Source organism: Equus quagga, unplaced genomic scaffold, assembly GCF_021613505.1.
Source record: "Equus quagga isolate Etosha38 unplaced genomic scaffold, UCLA_HA_Equagga_1.0 73442_RagTag, whole genome shotgun sequence".
Classification (NCBI taxonomy): domain Eukaryota; kingdom Metazoa; phylum Chordata; class Mammalia; order Perissodactyla; family Equidae; genus Equus; species Equus quagga.
The window spans coordinates 13,496,916-13,518,789 of NW_025802777.1; the positions used below are offsets into that span (position 1 = coordinate 13,496,916).

A 21,874-nucleotide genomic window follows, 5' to 3' on the forward strand; every position below is an offset into this window, starting at 1 on the left:
GTGAACAATCATGTCTTGCTCATGAAAGATTTCGCATGAAATATACAGAAAGAAAAGTAATTTACTGTGGAACAGCCTTGTCAAAAGCCTGCTCTTTGCATAGAATATTGGCCTGAGAAACCCAGACTTGCAATGTGTCGTGGGAAACTAGCTAAAATGTTTAAAAGAAAAAAACAGTAATCTGATAAATCCATAATTTGAAAAGAGTGGAGGATTTATCTTTTTTTCAAAAAGTGGGGGAAGTGGGAGATATACATACTTTGGTCCATCAGAGCAAAGTTGGAAAGGCCAGCTACCAGCAGACCATAAACAATTTTAGTAACAGAAAATCTTCACGAGGTAGCTTTTCATTTGAACTTTTTAATCAGTAAGACTATGAAAATAAATGTTTCCTGCATGTACTAGAGAGAAGCATTTTATCTCAAATTAAAAATTTGAGAAAAGGGGGTCTCTCATATTGCTCGATATTGGGGTTTCTTCAATTTTCCTCATCAGGTTCGTCTCAAAATCATTCCTGATTCTCAGTTCCAGGCCAGCCACAAGGGATTAATTTTTAAAAACCAAAAATTTTTGAAAATCAAGAGTGAAAATTGGATTTGGCAAGACCCTAAATGACTTCCGAATTTCATCTCACATGTTAGCTCACAAGCCTGGTCATGACTGTTCTCAGCTTCCTAACGATCATAAACACAGGAATTGTCTCAATCAGTGTCCCACGTAGGAAACAGAAACCACTCTAGGTATTACAAGTAGAAATGGTTTTACTACAAAGAATCAGATGCTTCAAAAACCCACTGTGGGATGGAGAAGCCAGCTCTAAGATGGGCCTCCAGGAATAAATCCTGAATGTCACAGAACTGCCCTTCCTTGGGAGGTATATTTTCTGTATGATCAGAAAGACAGAGAATCAGAAGTCACTGCTGGATGGCCTGAGATCAAGAACACACCCTCACAGCTGTGATCTAGAGAGCAAGAAGCCAGGAGGAGGAAGTTGTCCCCATCTCCTCAGCTGCCCCTCCACACAGAGCAACTACTGCAATAGTGATGCCAAAAATGCGTCCTCTAATGACTCCGCTCGCTGGCAGAACTACCAAAGAAGCATGAAAATAGACCTTGTCTCCCTACCACCTTCCAACCCTCACATGAAGGCATCTAACTGGTGGAGACTTATTAGATTCAGAACCAGAACTTCAAGAGAACCTAGGAAACACAGTTTCCACTCTCTGGCCTCTGTAATACAGGACAAGCGAGTCAGTCTAGCAAGTCCATCAGAGGAACCATGGCAGGAACTCCCAATTTTACTAAAAGAGGGACTGATGAACACCATTCTAGTTTATCAACAATCCATTCGTAAAAGCTGAAGGGAAACTTCTGTCTCAAGTGCCCTAAGGTAGAGATTTCATCATTCTCCAGTGATCTAAGGCATCACCAATAGAATTTAAATGTGTCTGACTCCATTTCACCTTCCTCATTCTCATACTCTAAACAGCTCAATCATGCTAGGCACAAATAGGAACCACAGCAACGCAGCCAACATTTAAATAAGAGGAAAAGGATCACTTTCAGCCAGTTCAAGATCTCCATTCTCAGAATGGTAATAAACAGGGAGTGATTAACTATAATATATTTCATATCTTTTTATTTTTACCTTCATCCAGAAAATTCTAAGGGAGCTATGAAGCACAGCATAGCCTCGAACAGATTGACTAGACTACTTATGAAACTCTGAATGTGGGCCACACTCATAACTCACTTTGGGACAAAACAGTCACAAAGCATTCCTTACACTAAGGTTACAGATGATCCTGGCTTCCTGGTCACCATTGAGTGTACCCAGAATTCTTACTTAGGCCAAGGCAGCCATAGAGGCTGGTGGTATCCTTGACTTGAGGATTCAGCAGAACCTAGGGACTTTTTCATTGGATAGCAATAAACTGAACCAACCAGATCTTCTCTCTTGGATATTTAAAACTGAAACACACAGAGACCCACCTGAGGGGGCGGGGAAGCTGAGAGATACAGAGAAAAGGAAGCAAGCCAAAGCTAAGACATAGGGAGAAGAAAAAGAGGTCAGCAGTGGAAAGAGGTGAAGAGAAGCAGATGCCACTTTGGTAGAAGCCATAGAAACAGAGATAAACTAAACTATGAGAATGGTAACTCAGAGACGCCCAGCCTATGGCGGTATCCAAGAAAAGTTATCTGGCTCTGGGGACAGTTGTGCGATTTCTTACTTTTTTATAATCCTTAATAAACCACACCCTCTACAGTGATCCTAGCAGGTAAATTTCCTTTCCTTGCAAGCTTGAAGTACCTAACTCACACACCACTGCTCCCATGTTTATCCTATGTGAACTCTCCAGGTTTATCCTGTGTGTTAGCATTCAAAATGAGCAGACTCCATAGGCAAAGGAAGTTGGGGAGGAATTTACCACTCAACATGTCCCTGAGGTCCCCATAGAAGTAGCTGAGGGGAAGGTTAATCTTCTCTCTCTCAGCGGTTCGAGGTTTGAGGCACGTCTCCATCTGTTTTTTACCAGGCTAGGTGTTCAAATGGTTCTTCCTGCTATGGGGTTCACAGAATCAGTGAACGTCCAAAGATGACAGAAATGTGGCCCAATACCCAAGCAGACAGCAGGTGGTCTGATAAGGGCAATATATGCATCAAGGCAAATCTCATCTGATTTATCAGAGAAATTAATCAGGACAAAAAAAATTCCTAAGAGAATAGGGAATGCTATGGACAGAATTGTGTTCCCCCCAAATTTATAAGTTGCAACCCCAACTCTTAATGTAACTGTATTTGGAGATGTAAGGATGTAATTAAGGTTAGATGAGGTCATAAGGGTGATGCCCTGATACAATCGGATTAACGTCCTTATAAGAAGTGACATCAGAGACCTCACACACAGCAGGATGGTGGCTGCCTACAAGCCAAGAAAAGAGCCCTCAGAATGAAACCTACCTTGCCAGCACCTTGATCTTGGACTTCTCAGCCTTCAGAACTGCGAGATAATAAATTTCTGTTGTTTTAGCCACCCAGTCTATGTTTATTTTGTTATGGGAACCTGAGCTGACTAAGAGTGTTTGTTGGCCATCATCCTCCACCCACCAGAAGTTTGAAAAATGTGAGCATCACTAGCACCTCCTTACTTCTGAAATATTTTCCCTATAACTAGGAAAAGAGGGACCTAAAACCTTAGCTATAAGGCCTCCTGCAGTCAAATGATTAACACAGCCAGAATAAACAGAGAAAGTTTGCTTGAGGTTTTTAACATAAGGTAATATAAGAACCTTTTTTTAGGCCCCAACTATGCCATATTCTAGTAGAGGAATCTTATTCTTGGAAGGAAAACAACCTCCAGCTAAACAACCAAAAATAGAAAATAGACATATTGGTCATGGCGTAGGGACTGATATCAGCGAATCTGCATGTGCCTATATGTGCTCAGCATCAGTCTAGCTGCCTCTTCTGAATCTAAACATGGCCTCCACCACACCAGTATTTGGAACACAGGCTCTCTGGACCAAGATACCGTACCTGATGCTGAGCTCACAGGAGATTCAATCAGCTGGAGAAGATCCTCTTTGATTGTCCCTAGAAAAAAGTGTCAAGAGTGACAACTGAAACCATCTACACCCACATAGCTTGCTGTCTATATTAGTATGACTTTACTATTCCAATGTTTCCATCAGCATAACTTTATTCTAGGAATCACTGGCCCAGGAAGATAAAAGTTGTAAATAACTGAGGGCAAGCCCCATGATGTAGTGGCTGAGTTCAGCACATTCCACTTTCTTTTTTTCTCTCTTTTTTAAATTTTTTTAATTGCAGTAACATTGGATTATAACATTATACAGCTTTCGGGTGTACATCATAATATATTTCGAATTCTGTGTAGATTACATCATGTTCACCACCCAAAAACTGAGTCCATCCCCTCACATGTAAGCCTAGTCACCACTTTTGCCCTCCCCCACCAGCATGCTGCACTTTTGTAGCCCAGGTTTGCAGGTTCAAATCCTGGGCAGGGACCTATACTGCTCATCAGCCATGCTGTGGCAGTGACTCACGTATAAAGTGGAGGAAGACTGGCACAGATGTTAGCTCGGGGCAACTCTTCCTCAAGCAAAAAAAAAAAAAGATGAAGACTGGCAACAGATGTTAGCTCAGGGATAATCTTCCTGAGCCCCCCTTCCAAAAGTTGCAAATAACTATATTTTTCATTCCAGAAGCTTCCTGAAAGATCCATCAACTCTTCAAGAGAAAGCATCAAATGACAGTTTCATGAACCCCCAAGACTCTTTGAACCCACTGCCTCCAAATCCTTACCTTGCTGTGCCCATCAATCCTATATCGTGATCTTTACTCAAACCTCCCATGCTTCTGCATTGACAGACTTTCCTTAACCAGACTTCAAAAACTTATAAATATCCTAACTTTGCACACCCCTCCCCAACTGAGATGCTCCTAAGACTCTGACAAAATAGTCCTCTGACTGTAGTAGAATAGAGCTGTCAGCTTTGTCTCAGCAACATATTGTCTTGGTGATATTTTAGGATGCCAGTATTCTATACGTGTCAGGAAATAATCAAGGATAACCAAAGGGTGTGAGATCTCTCGCAACATGGGGCTGGAAAAGTACTACCTTACAAGAGTGGGCAGGAAAGGTAAGCATCCAAATGGAATCGCAAGGCAGGCCTGAGCACAAGGAACATCACTGGAGTAAGCCATCTGAGGATAGCCCCAAGGAGAAACAGTGCCAAGATCCTTTAGTGGAATGGCTCTGCCATGGTGCCATGGCAACTTTGCATGTTTCTACACAGACCGTGCAGGCAAAGGCTTGCCCCAAGCTAATCTGAGTCTTGGCAGAATGCCTTGTGATCTTCCTGGAACACAAGTGGATGGGAGGCCTATGAAGAGCTTCTCTGAGGCCATTTCCCTCTTACCTCCCTATGCCCTTTAGGAAGCTGTCATGAGGCAGTTTTTCATCATCTCCAGTATTCTGATGAGGTGTGGATCATCCTGCCGTACCCTCCTGCAGTAGAGAGAGGCAGAATATAAAACTGAGTGGCTACAGGCCAGAGTTAGCTCCTCAGCAGTTGGGTATCCCACAACTTGCATTACAGTCTCCTGCTTCCTCTGGTTCAGTGTTATTCTTTTGATGTGTGGGATAATGACCTCAAGGAGCTGGGACCTTTGGCCATCTTCCTTCATTGTCAATGTAAGTGATAAACTGTCTGATTCTAAAACTGGTTCACTGTATCTTTACCAGCCAAATCAGTCAGGAGTTGGCCCTGACCTTGCCTTGTTTCTTGACAGAAACTTCACGAAGCTATGGGATCAACATGGAAGTCTGAGGCCCAATCTAACCCCCGACCTCACCCCTACCCCACACATAGAAGGCTAGGAATGGGAGGTTTACGGGGAAATTAAGACACAAAAATAACAATTACACTGGAAGAGTACTTCTTCATACTCTATTGGTTTTCCCCAATCCTCCTGGCTTCCTGCTTCACTCCTTACCCTCCAATTGGAGGGAGTTATCTGGCTTGGTGGGTGACTGACATGGGGCCACCTTTCTTGCTTACACGAAGTTAACCCTTAAAAAGTCTATCGTCCTCTTTTCTGCTTCGCCATTCCAATTTAGGGCAAAGCAGCGATCAGAGACAAGAATGTCTGGGCTTTCACACTAAGCCATATCCTCCAAAGTCCATGATACTTTGAATCCCAGTCGCCTGACTCAGATTTCACTTTGGTGACTATTTCCAAACTCCAAGAGAGAACAGGGGTTGCCTTAAGTCCAAAGAAATTTGATTAAAAATTTGAGAAAAACTTTAAATTTATAAAGGAAAATTAAGAGATTTTCACAAAAAAAGAAATTGAAGTTAAACAATAAGCCAACACAAAACGAGTCATAAAAATCCAAAGTCAAATAAAAAGAATTAAATTTTGATGGAAAAATAGTGAAAACTAGGATGATACTGTAACATGAAATAAATAATACATATGGGGGAGGGGAGAAAAGTCAGAAGAGTAAAGATTTGATGGGAGTCGGTAAAATTAAATAAGAATACCAAATAAATTAAAATATATAGATGAGGCAAAGACATTAAAACAATTGTGAAGTACAGAAGTTAAAACTTCAGGCAAACAAAAGAAGTGGGGAAAAACAAAAACAAAGTCACTGGAAACAAATGGTGACCTGAGTCCTTATCAGAGTCTTGAGTTGGCTTAGACATCGCCAGCCCAAGAGTGCAGTTCTTCCTGAATGGGGAGGCGAGGGGGCAGACACTCCCAATCCACAAGGCCCTGGCTCTCCCCTGGACGCTGGAGGCCATATTTTCAGTTGGTACCTAGCACGAGGGTCCTGGGCTCTTGAATCAAAATAGCAGAAGCCTGCAGCCTTCTTGGCCTTTTGCAAACTCCTAATCAAACCATTTCGATTGCTTTGTGATGTTCTCTAGTTTTACAGCATGTACTTCTGGATGAGAGGAACAGAGACCACACCTCCCAATTCTTTGGTCTCCTCTTCCAGACACCCATTTGGTCATCCATTCATTCATTCGACAACTATTTATCGAGACTTTACCCCACACAATGCCCAGTGATAGGTGATGGCAATACAGCACCTACCTACTGGTTGACAAAGAATACAAATAATTTTGTCATTACAGCTGTGATAAGTGCTTTGAAGGAGGACAGATGTTAGGAAAGTGACTAACAGGGAACATCTTGGGAGTCACAGAAAGCTTTCTAATGAAAGTGTGTCTTTATGAGGTAGAATTAACTCAGCCAAAAGGAAATGGGAGAGCACTCTACCTACAGAAAAGAGCAGAAGCAAGGCCCCTGATGCAGAAGAGGTAAAAGACAGGATCAACTATTCGGGCTACTATGGCCAGAAGACAGAGAGGAAGATACATGTGAGCTAAGCAGGGACCAGAACCTAAGGCCTGCAGCCACAGTAAGGATTTGTGTTTCTTTTCTTTTCCGGGTGAGGAATATTTGACCAACTACTTGGATCCAATGAAAATTTTGCCCTTGATATTTTGATCCTATAATTATGAATACACAGTTTAACCCAAATAATACAAAATTAATGAATTTTCATCTAAAAAGCATTCTTCTTAGTAATTAAATCAATTTAATTTCTTGACAAATTACCATACAGAAGATTTTAATTGATTTCAATTTCCTTTTTAATGGATTAAAATTAATGTTAGATCAATTTTTTATTATAAACTTTGCATGGAAATTTGATTCATCAATTGTTTTGTCCTCAAGTTTAATTTTCCATGGTCCTTATCAAGATTTGATTCCTTAGTCATTTTTACTTAATTAAATTTTATCAATTCTCATTTTTAACCCCTTTCAGTTTTATGGCATACTAAATCTGTCCCAATTTAAAGAAAGTAAGTAATTTGCACCTGTTCAAGAACAAAAGTGGAGGCAAAACGTTCTGCTTCGCGTTTTCTGTATTTTCTGCAATGAAAGTGGATTGCTTTCAGTGTAAGGTTATTCTTAAAAGTGCTCTATGACCATTCCATATTTTTAAAATCAGCCACGTGTTGACGCGGGAAGACAGAGATCAGGTTTTAAAAGATTCTGGGAAAGAAAGAGACATATTTCCAGGAAAAAGCAGAAAAGAGGACTACCAACAGTGGTTAAGAACATGCATTTCGCCGTGGGTCTCATCTGGCTAGGAATCCTCTTTTTAACATTCCCAGCCCTAGGATCTTGGACACATTGTCGTTTGTAAACTTCACTTTCCGCTTCTATCAAATGGAGATAATAGTTCACCCCTAAGTTTGACCATTCGCTGAGATATCGCACGTAAAGCTAATAACACAGACCCTGACACATATGGGCACTCAGTACTTAGTTATCCTTACAATTCTTAATTATCACCTTCCGGTCCCAGCGCTTCCTACAGAGCCCAAGACAGAGCAGACGCCCAACCATAGATTTTGGGGGGATGACGGCAGATGCTCTGCCTCAGGAAAAAAGGGAACACCTGCCCTGACGCTGCCAGTGGGTCTGGAAAATTAAGCGGAAATTAATTTTAGGAGACAGGCGTTCCTTCTAGATCAGAAATGGAAACACGTAACGTGCCGTCCACGGACTCTCGACTGCGCAGTCGCGAACCAGCCACAACAGCGTGGTCCGCCTGTACCTGCGTCGGCCGGACGACCGAAGGCGCGATCTGCGATCGGCCCGATCGATCGATCTGATCGAGGATCGTCAATCCAGTCTGGGCTGCGGGAACTGCTCTTTCTCGCGAGGCTTCAGACCAGGCGGCTGAGGAAGGGGCGGGCCCCGCTGGAGAAAGAGGAGGGGCGTGAGGCCGCGGCACGCTGCGTTCCCAGGAGGCTGTGCGTCCCACTCGTTGCCTCCGGATCTGAGTGAGCGCGTGAAGGCTTTCTGCATACTGGTCATGGCGCTTCACGTCCCCAAGGCCCCGGGCTTTGCCCAGATGCTCAAGGAAGGAGCGAAGGTGAGGAAGGGAGGGTGAGGTGGGAGAGCCGGCGCAGGGCTGCGGTGGCCGCAGCGAGGGAGCAGGGCCTAGTAACGCGCCCGGCGTGCTCCCCGGACAGTAGTCGGAGGAAGAGAAGGTTCTGGAAAGGGAGGTGTTCTCGGGAGGGCTTGGCCGCTGCGGCCCGCGGACATTTCCGTCCTTCTCCGACCCCGGGGAGGGTCGAGGGGGCAGAGGCGGCGGGTGAGGGGCAAGGCCGCAGGATTCCCGTTTTGCGCTAACTGACTGGGCAAGCGTAACGCCCTTGTGCATCTTCCCTGCATCAGTAACCGGGAGGTGAGATTGCTTTGGGCGACTGCCGAGCCGATTGACACACAGTTCGAGGATTGGGCGATTCGAGGGGAGAGGCGAGGAGCAAGGGCCGGTTCTTGGCACCTTCCTTCCAAATGAGAAACAGAGGGTTCCGCGCTTAGTTCGCAGACTAGTGCGTTATAGTAGGACGAACATCACTTACAACCCAAATGAGCTCTTGTCTCAACTTATGCTAGCTACCTTGTAAAACTTGCCCACCAGAGTCTTTCTTTCCTCATCTTTAAATTGAGATTGGACCAAAAGGTGCTACCTTTAAGTCGTAACTGTCCAGCTTACGTGTGTAACTCGCAGATAAGTGACGCCCTGGCCTGAATTGATGAGACTGCTTTGTTTTATGGCCAGGTCTTGAACGTAATTTCAAGAGCATAATTTTTAAAAATACTTTAAGTTTTACGGAACTAGGTTCTTGTTGGCAGGATGCACTTCGGGGATAACACGAGTATACTAAATAAATATCGGGGTTTAATGTCAGTATTGGTGAAACAAATTGGCTGAAAATGACATCGACTGGTTACTTTTTCTTTAAAAATTCAGGCTGAAAACTGTTCGTAGTTTCTATTCTCCTGAAGCAGAAATAATAGTCAAATAAATAAGGCTAATTTAAAGTAGTGACAAAGGAAATAAACAGTATTGTGGGAGAGAATGGCAAGAAGAAAGAAAGACTGCCTCCAAAAAAAGGCAAGGGTCCAAGGTAGATAGAACAATTAAATAAGATATTCAGGGAAGAGCTCTTAGCTCAGTTTCTGAATGACAGAAGGAACCAGCCAACACTAAAGAGAGGAGTGTCCTGGACTGAAGGACCAGTAAGTACAAAGACCCTGAGGGTAGAATGAGTTTGACCTGTTAAAAGGAAGCAGTAAGAAAGGTGATGGTACTGAAGGTCACCGAGGGAAGGCAAGAATGGAAGAGATGAACTTACAATAGCCTTAGGCAGTGGCCAAACATATGGGGCCTTGTAACCCTGAGGAGGCATTTACATCTTATCCTGAGAGTGACGGGAAACTACTGAAGGGTTTGATGGCATCTGATTGATGATCAGAGGGCTGTTCCTGGGGGAAGCGAGATGATGTAAGAGTATAAGCCAAGAGATCAGACTAAAGGCTGTTGGAAGAGTCTGTCCCTTGTCGATGAAGACGCTGCTTCTAAAGTGGTTCTTAACCTTCTTAGGATCACAGTTCCTCTTATCTATCTAATAAAAGCCACGCCTTATACCCCAGAACAGACTGATAGAACTTTCTGCAGTGATGGAAGTGTTCTGTATCAGTGCTGTCCCATATACTGTCCACTAGCCACATGCAGCTACTGGGCCCTTGAACTGTGGTTAGTGCAGTTGAGGAACTGAATTTTTAATTACTTGAAATTTGAATAGCCATATGTGGCCACTGGCTACTATTTTGGGCAAAGCAGCTCTAGAAAAATGTTCACATGAACAGTATGCTCATGAAACCTATCTGAGGCCACAGGTAAATCCCAACTCTAAAAAAAAGTCCAGTGTAAAATTTGCGAATTTTAGTACTGTGAGCAAGCGATTCAGCAGGTTTTCAATAGGTACACATTGGAATTGTGTTGCACTTCAAAAGCCTGTACACTTTAGTCCCTAAAGAGTTTGGAGACAGGTATATTAAGTGGGAATTCCCAGTGAACATGGGACTGCTGGCTTTACAATGCTCAGGCTTTAACACAGTAAGAAAAAGTTCATACTGCATTTCAACTTTTAGTCAGAAGGTCCTGGTAAACTCTGAAAAGGTGTTTGGCTGTACCTGAAATGGCTCCATATGCTGTTTCTAATCAATCTTAGCACTCTTCCTGCACTTTTCACTGCATCAAAAAAAAATTATAGGCTTTGTGTTTTGATATATAAGTAGGTACCTGTGGTGCCTAAAATTGTCGTGCTTTATTCATTCAACTAGTGAGCAAATGTATGGATCATTTCTGAATACCAAGCACCATGCTTTCCATACATAAATCTTGCTTGATTGAGTCAACAGTCCAGTGAAGTAGGTACTCTTATTATTCCCTCCATTTTACAGATGAATCAGTTCTTGTTTTCACTGGCCTGTCTAATCAGAAGTTTTGTTTTACAGCATTTTTCAGGATTAGAAGAGGCTGTGTACAGGAATATACAGGCTTGCAAGGAGCTTGCCCAGACAACTCGTACGGCATATGGACCAAACGGTAACTTCTAAATTCACGTTTTAAAAGATCCAGTACTAGAACTTTGTGTACTAGCTCTTTCAAACTTGTTCTGAGGATATTATATTTAAATTGACAGTTTTAGCCATCATATAGTGTGGCTTTGAAAGTTATTTCATCATTCAGTGACACCAGTATAGTGTTTCCAGTTTTTAATTGGCAACCTATATCTCTTTAGAAAAATAGGAATCAAAATGTTACTTTTTATCCTGTTGAGAGGATAGAAGAATTAATGGTGCTGTTATTATTGAGATAGTACTTAATGTTCATTGTGACAAATGGTGAACAGTTCTTTTACGTAAAGTGACATTATAATTTAAGGGAGAAAACTCTCTCTTGCTTGCTACCATCAAATGAATTGATATAGATTTAGGGAGTAAGCAAAAAACTAAATATACTTTTGAGTAAATTATTTTGGTCTTTGTACATTTTAATATAATTTATTTTTATTGAACAAAAAATGTGATGAGGTTGGCATCCTCCCTAGAAAACATTATAGGAGATTAGAAAGGAAAATAATAGGAGTATGTGGTCAGGAAAAGCCATGGGGCTATGAGAGAATCTTAAAGAACAGGTTAGTATGTGTTGAGTTCTTGCAAAGTTGTTTTAAGAAATGGATACAAATTTATATTTCTTGACTAAATTTTTCTTGGGTATTTGGCGAAGGATTTGAGTAATGAATTTCTTTTTCTGTTATTTTTGAGGAATGAACAAAATGGTTATCAACCACCTGGAGAAGCTGTTTGTGACAAATGATGCAGCGACTATTTTAAGAGAGCTAGAAGTAAGTTTAAAAAGCCAAGAAATATTTTGGTGACACCAGAAATTGAGTATATTTTAACAGAGAAAAAAACCTCTTATTTCAGATTCGACAATAAGGGACTATTTTTTTCAACTTGAAAATCTTTTACACAGATTTTCGTAATTATAGAGTTCTCTTTAACGTGTTAGCCACTCAAAAAAAATCTCCTGAGTTATTAATTTATGGAGGAATTGGTTGTGTCAAAAGTGTCTTTGCTAATAATCATACCAATTTGAATATGTTGTCTTGTTCTATAGAGTGTGACACTGAAGTGAATTATTCCATAATGCAGAAACAGCTGATACTGAAAACTGTGGTTTAAAAAAAGAAAGTCAAACCACTGGCTTTGTTAAGATGATACAATCAGTTGGTGCAATTTTGCTTGGTTCACCTGTAGTTTTGATGTTACAGAGTCTATAGAATAGATACTGCCAGCAGGGTAATGGAAGGTGTGAGACCTGAGCAACATACAGAGCCCTTCCTCGCCTAGCTGCTTTGTAATTGATGGATATGTTCAACCTCAGGAGTTTTCCTGAACTTAGCTCTTAAACTATCAGAATGTAATCCTTTTAAGTGAAACTTATAAATCTGTTAACATTTCTCTAACTTCTTATATAACAATATATTCTTAAAAATATGTATTGAACAAAAATTTAATTCCCCATGATGTTTGCGGAGGGACTTTTCACTGTGACCATGAATGTTACATGCAGTGATGTTCTCAAGAGTTAGTCAGGTGTGATGAGGATACTGTCTTCAGAATAAAACCGTAGTGTCGACTTCTAGTTTTCTCACTGCTATCAGTTGTTGCTCTAATGTTGCTCAATTCTAAAAAAAAAAACACAAAAAACCAGCATCTAAATCCCTAAGGGAAAAAAAAAAACAATTTTGGTACATTTTTTTGAAGAAACATTTTTTTATAGTCCCTTTTTTTAAACCACAATTGATACCCCTTACAATAAAAGTATACATAGAAATTGAGACTCATGACCAAGTTAAATGATGTGTCTTAGCTCTCCTGAAGCCTTTTTTTTTTTAAAAAAAAAAAAGTCTAGACATAGTGGTTGGAATTACTTTGTTTTTTAATTTAGTGCACATAGAATAATGTTCTCAACCTTAAGTATGGAGATGGATGACTGGCCATCAGAAGAAGGTGCAGTTGGAAGTTGCTTTCATGTGTAGTGATGCCTTTGTGCTGGTAGGCCTAGAGGGACTTGGGGTGTCATCTTGTGGCTACGCTGTGAGTAGCCTATAGCAGTGTGATCGAATGGAGTTACCTGGCCCACAGGCAGAGTGCAGTGTATTAATTTAAGAAGAATGGAAATGAATGACTTTATATTGCTTTGAGGATCACATGTTTTAACTTGGTATTTAAATTCAAACCCCTTCTACCAGGTACAGCATCCTGCGGCAAAAATGATTGTAATGGCCTCTCACATGCAAGAGCAAGAGGTGGGAGATGGCACAAACTTTGTTCTGGTATTTGCTGGAGCTCTTCTGGAATTAGCTGAAGAGCTTCTGAGAATTGGCCTGTCAGTTTCAGAGGCAAGTGTTCATTTTATAAGGTACTCCTATTTAATTTTTGCCTGTGTATGTGTCTGTGTGTATATATATGTACACACACACCCCTATCGCTTCAAACTTAAATAAGAATCGTTATCATAGTAACAGCTAACATTGAGCAGTTTACTGTGTGCCAGGCATTGTAGTACATATGCTTCACTTGCAGTATATCCTTCTATCCTTACAAGAACCGTATGAGTAAGGCCTATTAAGAGTAATCCCATTTTATTTTATATGAGGAAAATGAAAGTTGAGTTGGAAAATCTTAGTCAAGATGTTTTAGCAAGTAAGCAACAAAGTTAGCGTTCAAATTTGAGCTGTCACCAAAGCATACACTTTTAACTAGTAGGTTCTGCTATGAATATTCTGGAAGTACACCTTCTCATTTTATACTGAAAATTGATATCCCTTTTCATTTGGTTACCAAAGTAAGCTTTGTTGTGTCAAAGTGATCTCTTAGAAGAAATCAACTTTTGCTCTTTACATTTAAGGTCATAGAAGGTTATGAAATTGCCTGCAGAAAAGCCCATGAGATTCTTCCTGATTTGGTATGTTGTTCTGCAAAAAATCTTCGAGATATTGATGAAGTATCATCTCTACTTCATACCTCTGTAATGAGTAAACAATATGGTAACGAAGCGTTTCTGGCCAAGCTTATTGCTCAGGCATGTGGTGAGTAAATAGCAGTAAATGAAAAGATCCAAAATAAAAATGTCTTAACATGAGTAAGATGTTCTTGTTGTTGTCCCAAGATATCTTTTGATATGTCTCATTTTCTTAACAGTATCTATTTTTCCTGATTCCGGCCATTTCAATGTTGATAACATCAGAGTTTGTAAGATTCTGGTAAGTTTAGAAAATGCATTAACATTATCTAGATAGGTCAATTGTTTTTTTGCAAAAAAAAAAAAAAAGTGTTAATCTAAACCTAAATTTTACCTCAGGTTTTGGACACTTAAGACTTTGCTGCCTTTTGAGGCATTATTTATAATATTTTAATATTGCTAGGTTGTGGTACCTGTTAAATTTTAAAGGGTTTGACATTATCTACTTGTAAAGTCATCTTTTTTCCATGACAGCATGAAGGATGAGAATAGTACATAGACAAAATATTAATTTTTTGCGTTCTTCATTTATGCTAAATTATACCAATAAGCTTAGAAGGCAATTTCTGAATGGGATGGAAGTTGTCCTGTTGCTCTACAATAATGAAATTCATACTTTAATGTTAGTATTGAAATAAGAGTATATGTTTCATAAAAATGTATGTGCTTGATATAGTAGAACTTAGCGTTGTAGTGGTTTTGTACATTCGCATTTGCTAGTGTAGTTGAGTTTGGCTTCCATAAGCAGCTGTGCTAGCTATGTGGGTGTGTATTTATATGTATGTTGTGTGTTTTCTGACTCCCTCTGTGTACGGTCGCCCCTTCCCCATTAAATAGTATGCTTCTGAGATCAGAAACTTTGTTTCCTATTCTGTCCCCAGTACTGATGGCTGTGCCTGGTACATCAGCACCAAGTACTTGGTGAATGAGTGAATGAATGGCTTAGAGCAGTTGCTCTCTATCTTTGCTTCTTCTGAGTACACTGAAGGACCCCCTCCTCCACCTCCATAACAGTGGCTCATTCCCACAGTGGTTCCTTCCTTGAGTAGACTGCTGTGCTGTGTGTGTCTACCACCCTACTCCTTATACCCAGTCACTGCCTTGGCGTATTACTTTATTTAGGAAAGGATATTTTTGGTGCATGCAGAATCAGCAAATTAGCCCTAATGTTGTTTTCGTGAGATCTCTGATGATTTTGTTATTCAACTCCTTAGGGCTCTGGTATCCATTCCTCTTCAGTATTGCATGGCATGGTTTTTAAGAAGGAAACTGAAGGTGATGTAACATCTGTCAAAGATGCAAAAATAGCGGTGTACTCTTGTCCTTTTGATGGCATGATAACAGAAACTAAGGTACGTAGGCTTCAGAATCTTTAAAAGGCTATGGTTGCCCTTTCAGATTGTTTTATGATTCTAAAGTCTCAAGATAGACTTTGCTCTTAACTCAGTGAACACTGCATAATTATTGAAAACTGCAGGATCCTGTTTTTTAAAATCAGATTCATATTCTTTGAAGACCTAATTCAAATACTAAATATTAAATTTGAAACATTAGATGGTGACGATATTGTTTATATTCCAATATACAGTCACTGACTTCTGGTAGAATTTACACACTCAGCAATAGAATGCTCACTGAAGAGAATATGAGCACTTATATGCTCTACATTAAAATACTAAAAGAAATGTTGAGATTCTGTAGCATCCTGAAACAAAAATATGCTAATAAAATTTTAAATTGCTAAGTTTGTTTTTAAAAATACGTGTTATGAAGTTTGAAGGTTACGTTTATAGGTCACTTCTGACTTCGTCCCTAGAATTAAAATCTGAGTTGTTGATGGTTTTAAGTTTCACAGATTTTGAGGGTAGCAGGGGTGGTTGATCATTTAGTCTACATTTTAGAAAACGTTTGAGAACAACGTTGTTTTGGTATACTAGTTGACATTTGTCAAAGAACAAATGCCAAGACACCTGCCCAACGTATCTAAAATTACAGTATTTCCCCAACTTTTCCACCAAAGTGCCTGTAACAGAGCATCAGTTTGGGGAGTGGAGCTGTATAGGAGCAAGTTGAGTTTCTATTAATTTCATATAGATTTTGTATTCTTCATAATGCATGCATATTTATCTTAATATTTCCTCCCAAATCTTTAACATAATTCTTCAGTAAAATCTTATTCTGTGACTTTGAACACCAAAGAAGTAAAATGGTTTTAAAGAGAACGTTTGCTTATTTTCTGTAGGGAACAGTATTGATAAAGACTGCTGAAGAATTAATGAATTTTAGTAAGGGAGAAGAAAACCTCATGGATGCACAAGTCAAAGCTATTGCTGACAGCGGTGCAAATGTCATAGTGACAGGTGGCAAAGTGGCGGACATGGCTCTTCATTATGCAAACAAATACAATATCATGTTGGTGAGGTAAGAGCTGTGTTATATTAACCTATAACGTAAATGGCTTTTTGGTGATGTAACACTGAACAGATAAATTAAGCACATCAGGAAAACTTAAAAAAGGGCAAGTATAAGGTATTGGATCAAATAGCAGAAGGACTTGACCTACTTAGGGGGACAGGAAATACCTATGAGAACACTTACATTTAAGCTGAGAGCTGAAGGACCAATCAATAGCTGTTGTTACTTGAAGACGGAGAGGGAACAGCATTCCAGGCAAAAGGAATAGCTTAAGAAAGCAGACACAACCTGGTGCATACTGTCAGCTGGAGTGTGGGATGAGGAACATAACTTAATCCATAAACACATGGGGAACACAATTCCTACCTCTCCGAGCACCTATTCTAATGTGCAGAGTAAATCACAGCTCGCAGAACAGGTGACTGCCCGAAGTGTTTTAGAACGATAAACCCTTGACAAGCTAAGGAGACAAGAACTCTCCCAATTCCAGAATAATACCATAAATGCCTTTGTATGGATTGTACAATGCAATCCAGACCTATTCTGAGCTTGAACCTGCAGGATAAAAAGAATGTGACTTGGGGACCAGTGTACAGTTTCCTGTTTAATCTTTGCATTTTATTATGGGATCTGATGGAATTAAAACTTCTCTGAAGGTCTTGGTTTTGTTTTTTTAAAGGCTGAACTCAAAATGGGATCTCAGAAGGCTATGTAAAACAGTTGGTGCTACAGCTCTTCCTAGATTGGTATGTATTTGGGACATTAAAGGATAGTCGAACCTATGGATTATTTTTATTACAACAGTTACTTTCTTACAGACAACTCCTGTCCTTAAAGAAATGGGACACTGTGACAGTGTTTACCTCTCAGAAGTTGGAGACACACAGGTGGTGGTTTTTAAGCATGGTAAGTATAAAATGGTATGTATAAAATGATAAAATATGTAAGTGTGGGGTGTTTTTTTTAACCCTCAAATATATTTAATTTATTCACAGAAAAGGAAGATGGTGCCATTTCTACCATAGTGCTTCGAGGCTCTACAGACAATCTGATGGATGATATAGAAAGGGCAGTAGACGACGGTGTTAATACTTTCAAAGTTCTCACAAGGGTTAGTATTAGCAGTAATCTTGATTTAGTAATTTGTAAGCCCTCAAAAAAACAGTTGGCAGACTTCTGAATATTGAGAACTTCCAAATGAATGGCCTATGTAAAGCAAAGCACCTTTTTTACTTAAGACTGAAGTGTCCATTGCTGATGAGTATGATAGTTTTCTAGAATGATTATGCAAAGGAATAAACAGCAAATCAAGACTTTGTTTTTTTTACCTGTTTTAAAGGGATAGTTTATGGTTGTTTTGATTTTGATGTACCTTATGTTGCTTAAGCACTATCCTTAGTGCCATATCTGGAAATGCAGATAAGGTATAGCGCTGGTCTAATTTTTAAACTTTGGTCCTCCCTTGTCATATATCATATGTACATTAAGATAATTTGCCCAAATGACTCCATTTTTATAAAATTTGTAATTAGGATTTGAGTAACATTGCCTGATTGGAAACTCTTAGTCTGGTGGCAGACTGGAATCGGATGATTAGAAAACTGCAAACTGCTTCTTAGTGATCTATTTTTTTTCCTTCTTTTTTTGACTACTTATTATAGGATAAACGTCTCGTACCTGGAGGTGGAGCAACAGAAATTGAGTTAGCCAAACAGATCACTTCATATGGAGAGGTATGGCTTTCTCTGTATAAACTGACTTTCTTCTTGTTGCTTGAATAAAATACAGTAATACACACACCTTTGTTTTAGACATGTCCTGGACTTGAACAGTATGCCATTAAGAAGTTTGCTGAAGCATTTGAAGCTATTCCCCGGGCATTGGCAGAAAATTCTGGAGTTAAAGCGAATGAAGTAATCTCTAAACTTTACGCCGTACATCAAGAAGGAAATAAAAATGTTGGATTTGATATTGAGGTATTTGAAAAAAAAAAAACTATGAGCGTAAATTGTTTTACTTTGTGAATGTATAACCTGAAAACAGAAGTAATAAGTATTAAAAAAAGTGAAAAAATATTCTGATTTGTAAGCAAATGATTTTCACAACAATTAGCTTTTACAAATAGTTTGATAAAGAATTTAGTTTTCCTTCTGTTTTTATTAGTAACCTTTTGTTTTACCGTGTGTATAGGGTATTACTTTTGCCTAGTTACTTTGCTAGTACTATTTAAGGAGCCATGCATTTTTATTATCGAGTATAAACATTTTCACATAAATTAAAGTGAAAGAATGAAAATTGTTTTGTGTTCACAGGCTGAAGTTCCTGCTGTAAAGGACATGTTGGAAGCTGGTATTCTAGACACTTACCTGGGAAAATATTGGGCTATCAAACTGGCTACTAATGCTGCCATCACTGTACTTAGAGTGGATCAGGTGAGTGAAAGTGAAATTTTGATCTTTAAAGTACTAATTTTCATATGGTTCAGTAGTAGTTTCCTAGAACATAGTGCAGTTCTCATTCTGTTCAAAGGAGTATTCCTTTACCTTCCTCTTAGAGCTGCTAAAGTGTCCCCCACGACATTATTTTTTTTCTTCTATTATAGTTTTAAATTGTACAGAATATATTTCAGCTTATATGAAATGAAAATCTTTCCAGTGAAAGAAACCTTTGCCATTTTTAAACTGGAATGGGTAAAAAAAAAAATCTGATTTAGATTAATAGTTTTCAGACTTTTTTACACCTAAGAATCCCTTTATACAAATAATCTAGAGAGGAAGTTTAATACATAATATTAATATGGAATATAAGAAGGACCCTAAAGCCCTGAAGCAAACATTGCAGACCACCAACTTGAAGGAAAAGGAAGCCTCCAGTTGTCCGTGCAGATGATAGGAGCAGGGCATTTGAAATTTTTTCTGCTGTGACAAATTATGTCTTGAGGTACTGAAAGATCTTAAAGGTGTTAAAAATAATAGTATTTCTGCCATTTTCTTGAGGAATTGTGACAGAGGAAAAGTGGTAAAGACTATTGTGGGTTCAAGAGATAAACCAGAATTCATAATTTTAAAAAAAAAAAAAATTTTAATGTTTTCTAGTAAACTTAAATCCATTTTCCTAGAAATTATAGAACCGATTGTTAAGCAATGAATTATCTTTAATTAATGAATAGAAAATTATAACTGTGGGAAACACAGTATAAATCCATTACGTGAAAATCACGCCAAATTAATCTTAGAAGAGGCAAGTTATAGGTAGAAATTAATGGAAAGGAAATTAGATGTATTCTAAGCACAACAAGGACTAGTTGGTGGTAGTTACAGCAAAACTAATTTCCCCTCAGTAAAAGGAAGAACTTTACTCTTAAGATGACCAAAAGTGGAACTGGATATCTCATTTCAACTCATTGGAAATAAAATAAACAGAAATTGGATGTTCGTGTACTCAGTGTGTTAATAGGGTGTTCTTATATTGATGTATCAGGTAGTTTTTAGTGGAAGAATATGTTTTTGGAGTTTTTAAGTAAAGATAATGGAAGGCTAAGGAAATGTTTGTCCTACAAGTTAAAATAGAAGGGGACAGGGAAAGCTAAGTAACCTGAAGCATGAGGTAAGCAGAAATTGTAATAGTGCAAGTTTCTGAACTGAGGAACTTTTTGAATGTCACTTATCCAAGCGAGACAATAATTATAACAAGTGCTTTGGTCAGAAAGGCACTTGTGAATTTTGGTTTTAAACTGGGAAGGGTGTCTTTTGTTTTACGGTGAGTGAGGATGTTCCTTGTTATGTGCCCCTGGTCTTGGCACCCTGTATGTAAAATCTGTATCTGAAGAACCTATCCCACTACGTGAACCAGTTTGTTTCTGTAAGCTTGTATGCTTTAAGATAGTTGTATGTAATTTTGTATAGTATATATTCTGGAAAGTGACTTGCAAATTAAGGTCTAGGCTTTGGATGATGATGTAGAGCTGGATTAATCTTTGTTCAAAAATTCATTTCACTAGTTCTCAAATTATGGTCCCCAAATCAACAGCATCACCGTCACCTAAGAACTTGTTAAAAACAGAAATTCTTGGGCCCCACCCCAGACCCACTGAATCAGAAGCTCTGGAAGGAGGCCCAGCAGTCTGTTTTAAATAAGCCCTCCTGATAATTATGATGTACTAAAGTTTGAGAACTACTGTTCTAGGTACTTTTTTAAAAATCAAGCTATACTTCGGTTCTAAAATTATACTTAATGCTTTTAATTCAATTTGAACTTACTGTAGATTAGTAAAATGTTATGCCAAGAATTTTAGGTTTAGATTTCTTGAAGTTTCTGAAAAGGGTGTGGAATCTATTGGAGGTGGTAGTGAAGATGTTTTAGTTTGTGTTTCTTGAGATACAAGCCAGACCCCTTGATGGCATACAGAAAGATCTCTTAATCATATAAATTTGGGAAGCAACAAATAAGTAGTTCCAGTTTTGAGATTCAGAATGTATATTAGAATTTGAGGGTTCTACTTTGAGGAAAGCCAACTAGTTCAGTTTCAGCTTCATTTTGCTTTGAAATTTATTTGACCCCAAAGCTGTCACCACCCCCTTTTTTTCCCTAAACATAAATCCTGTAAAAATGTTAGATGGTTATACTTGGAAAATGCTGGGTTTAGTGCATTGCAGATAAATTAGAGACTCCTGGTTTGTTTTTTTGAGTTACCAGGGAATTGGGTGCTTGAGTTTTTTGTTTATAAACATACTTCTTGCCATTTGAATGGTTCTCATTTATAGGTACCTAGAACATTTCGGTGTTGGACTTAATATATATATATTTATATATCAACCACTTTAGATTATAATGGTAAAACTAGCAGGTGGATCTAAAGCTCCTAAACCACAAGGAGATTGGGATAGAGATGGTTGGGAAGATGACCCTCATATAAATAGCAAATCAGGTGCCAAACTGATTTATGCCAGTAATGCATGCAAATATTTTTCACATTTAGCTCATTGGGTTATTGAAGTACCTGTCTTGGAATGCCCTTCACTAATGTGTATAGATTTTGTTGCTGTTAACGACCACAAAAGCAGCAAGAAACTCTCGCACTGCTGGAAGCTAACAGTCATGCTACAGTGTTTCACATGCAGTGTCAAGATGACTGCTTAATCTTGAATCGAGCTCACAGAAAAATATTCTTTCTCTTTCTAAAGGTTGAGTTTGTAGGTATACTCTTAGGATTTTTGTTTTGTTTCATAGATCATCATGGCAAAGCCAGCCGGTGGGCCCAAGCCTCCAAGTGGGAAGAAAGACTGGGATGATGACCAAAACGACTGAATGGCTTAATTTTTACTGTAGGTGAAGGCTGTATTTGTAGTAGTACTCTAGGAATTGCCTGATGTTTTCATATTCTCCTTAAATTAAGAAGTGTTTCATGTTTGTATCCTTGACTGGATGATATAATAAACATGTTATTACCAAAA

The 21,874-nt window shown here is 39.0% G+C and overlaps 1 protein-coding gene across 1 annotated transcript; it reads left to right on the forward strand.

Moving 5' to 3' along the window:
• The first annotated feature begins 8,340 nt into the window (after positions 1-8,340).
• Positions 8,341-21,874, forward strand: LOC124234354 (T-complex protein 1 subunit theta). Its single transcript, XM_046651696.1, has 15 exons — positions 8,341-8,492; positions 10,928-11,018; positions 11,741-11,820; positions 13,234-13,383; positions 13,893-14,073; positions 14,186-14,247; positions 15,221-15,358; positions 16,249-16,427; positions 17,101-17,167; positions 17,240-17,327; positions 17,417-17,532; positions 18,083-18,154; positions 18,233-18,397; positions 18,734-18,853; positions 21,651-21,874. Exons 1-15 carry the CDS (start codon positions 8,433-8,435, stop codon positions 21,726-21,728), a joined length of 1,647 nt encoding a protein of 548 aa, XP_046507652.1. The 5' UTR covers positions 8,341-8,432; the 3' UTR covers positions 21,729-21,874.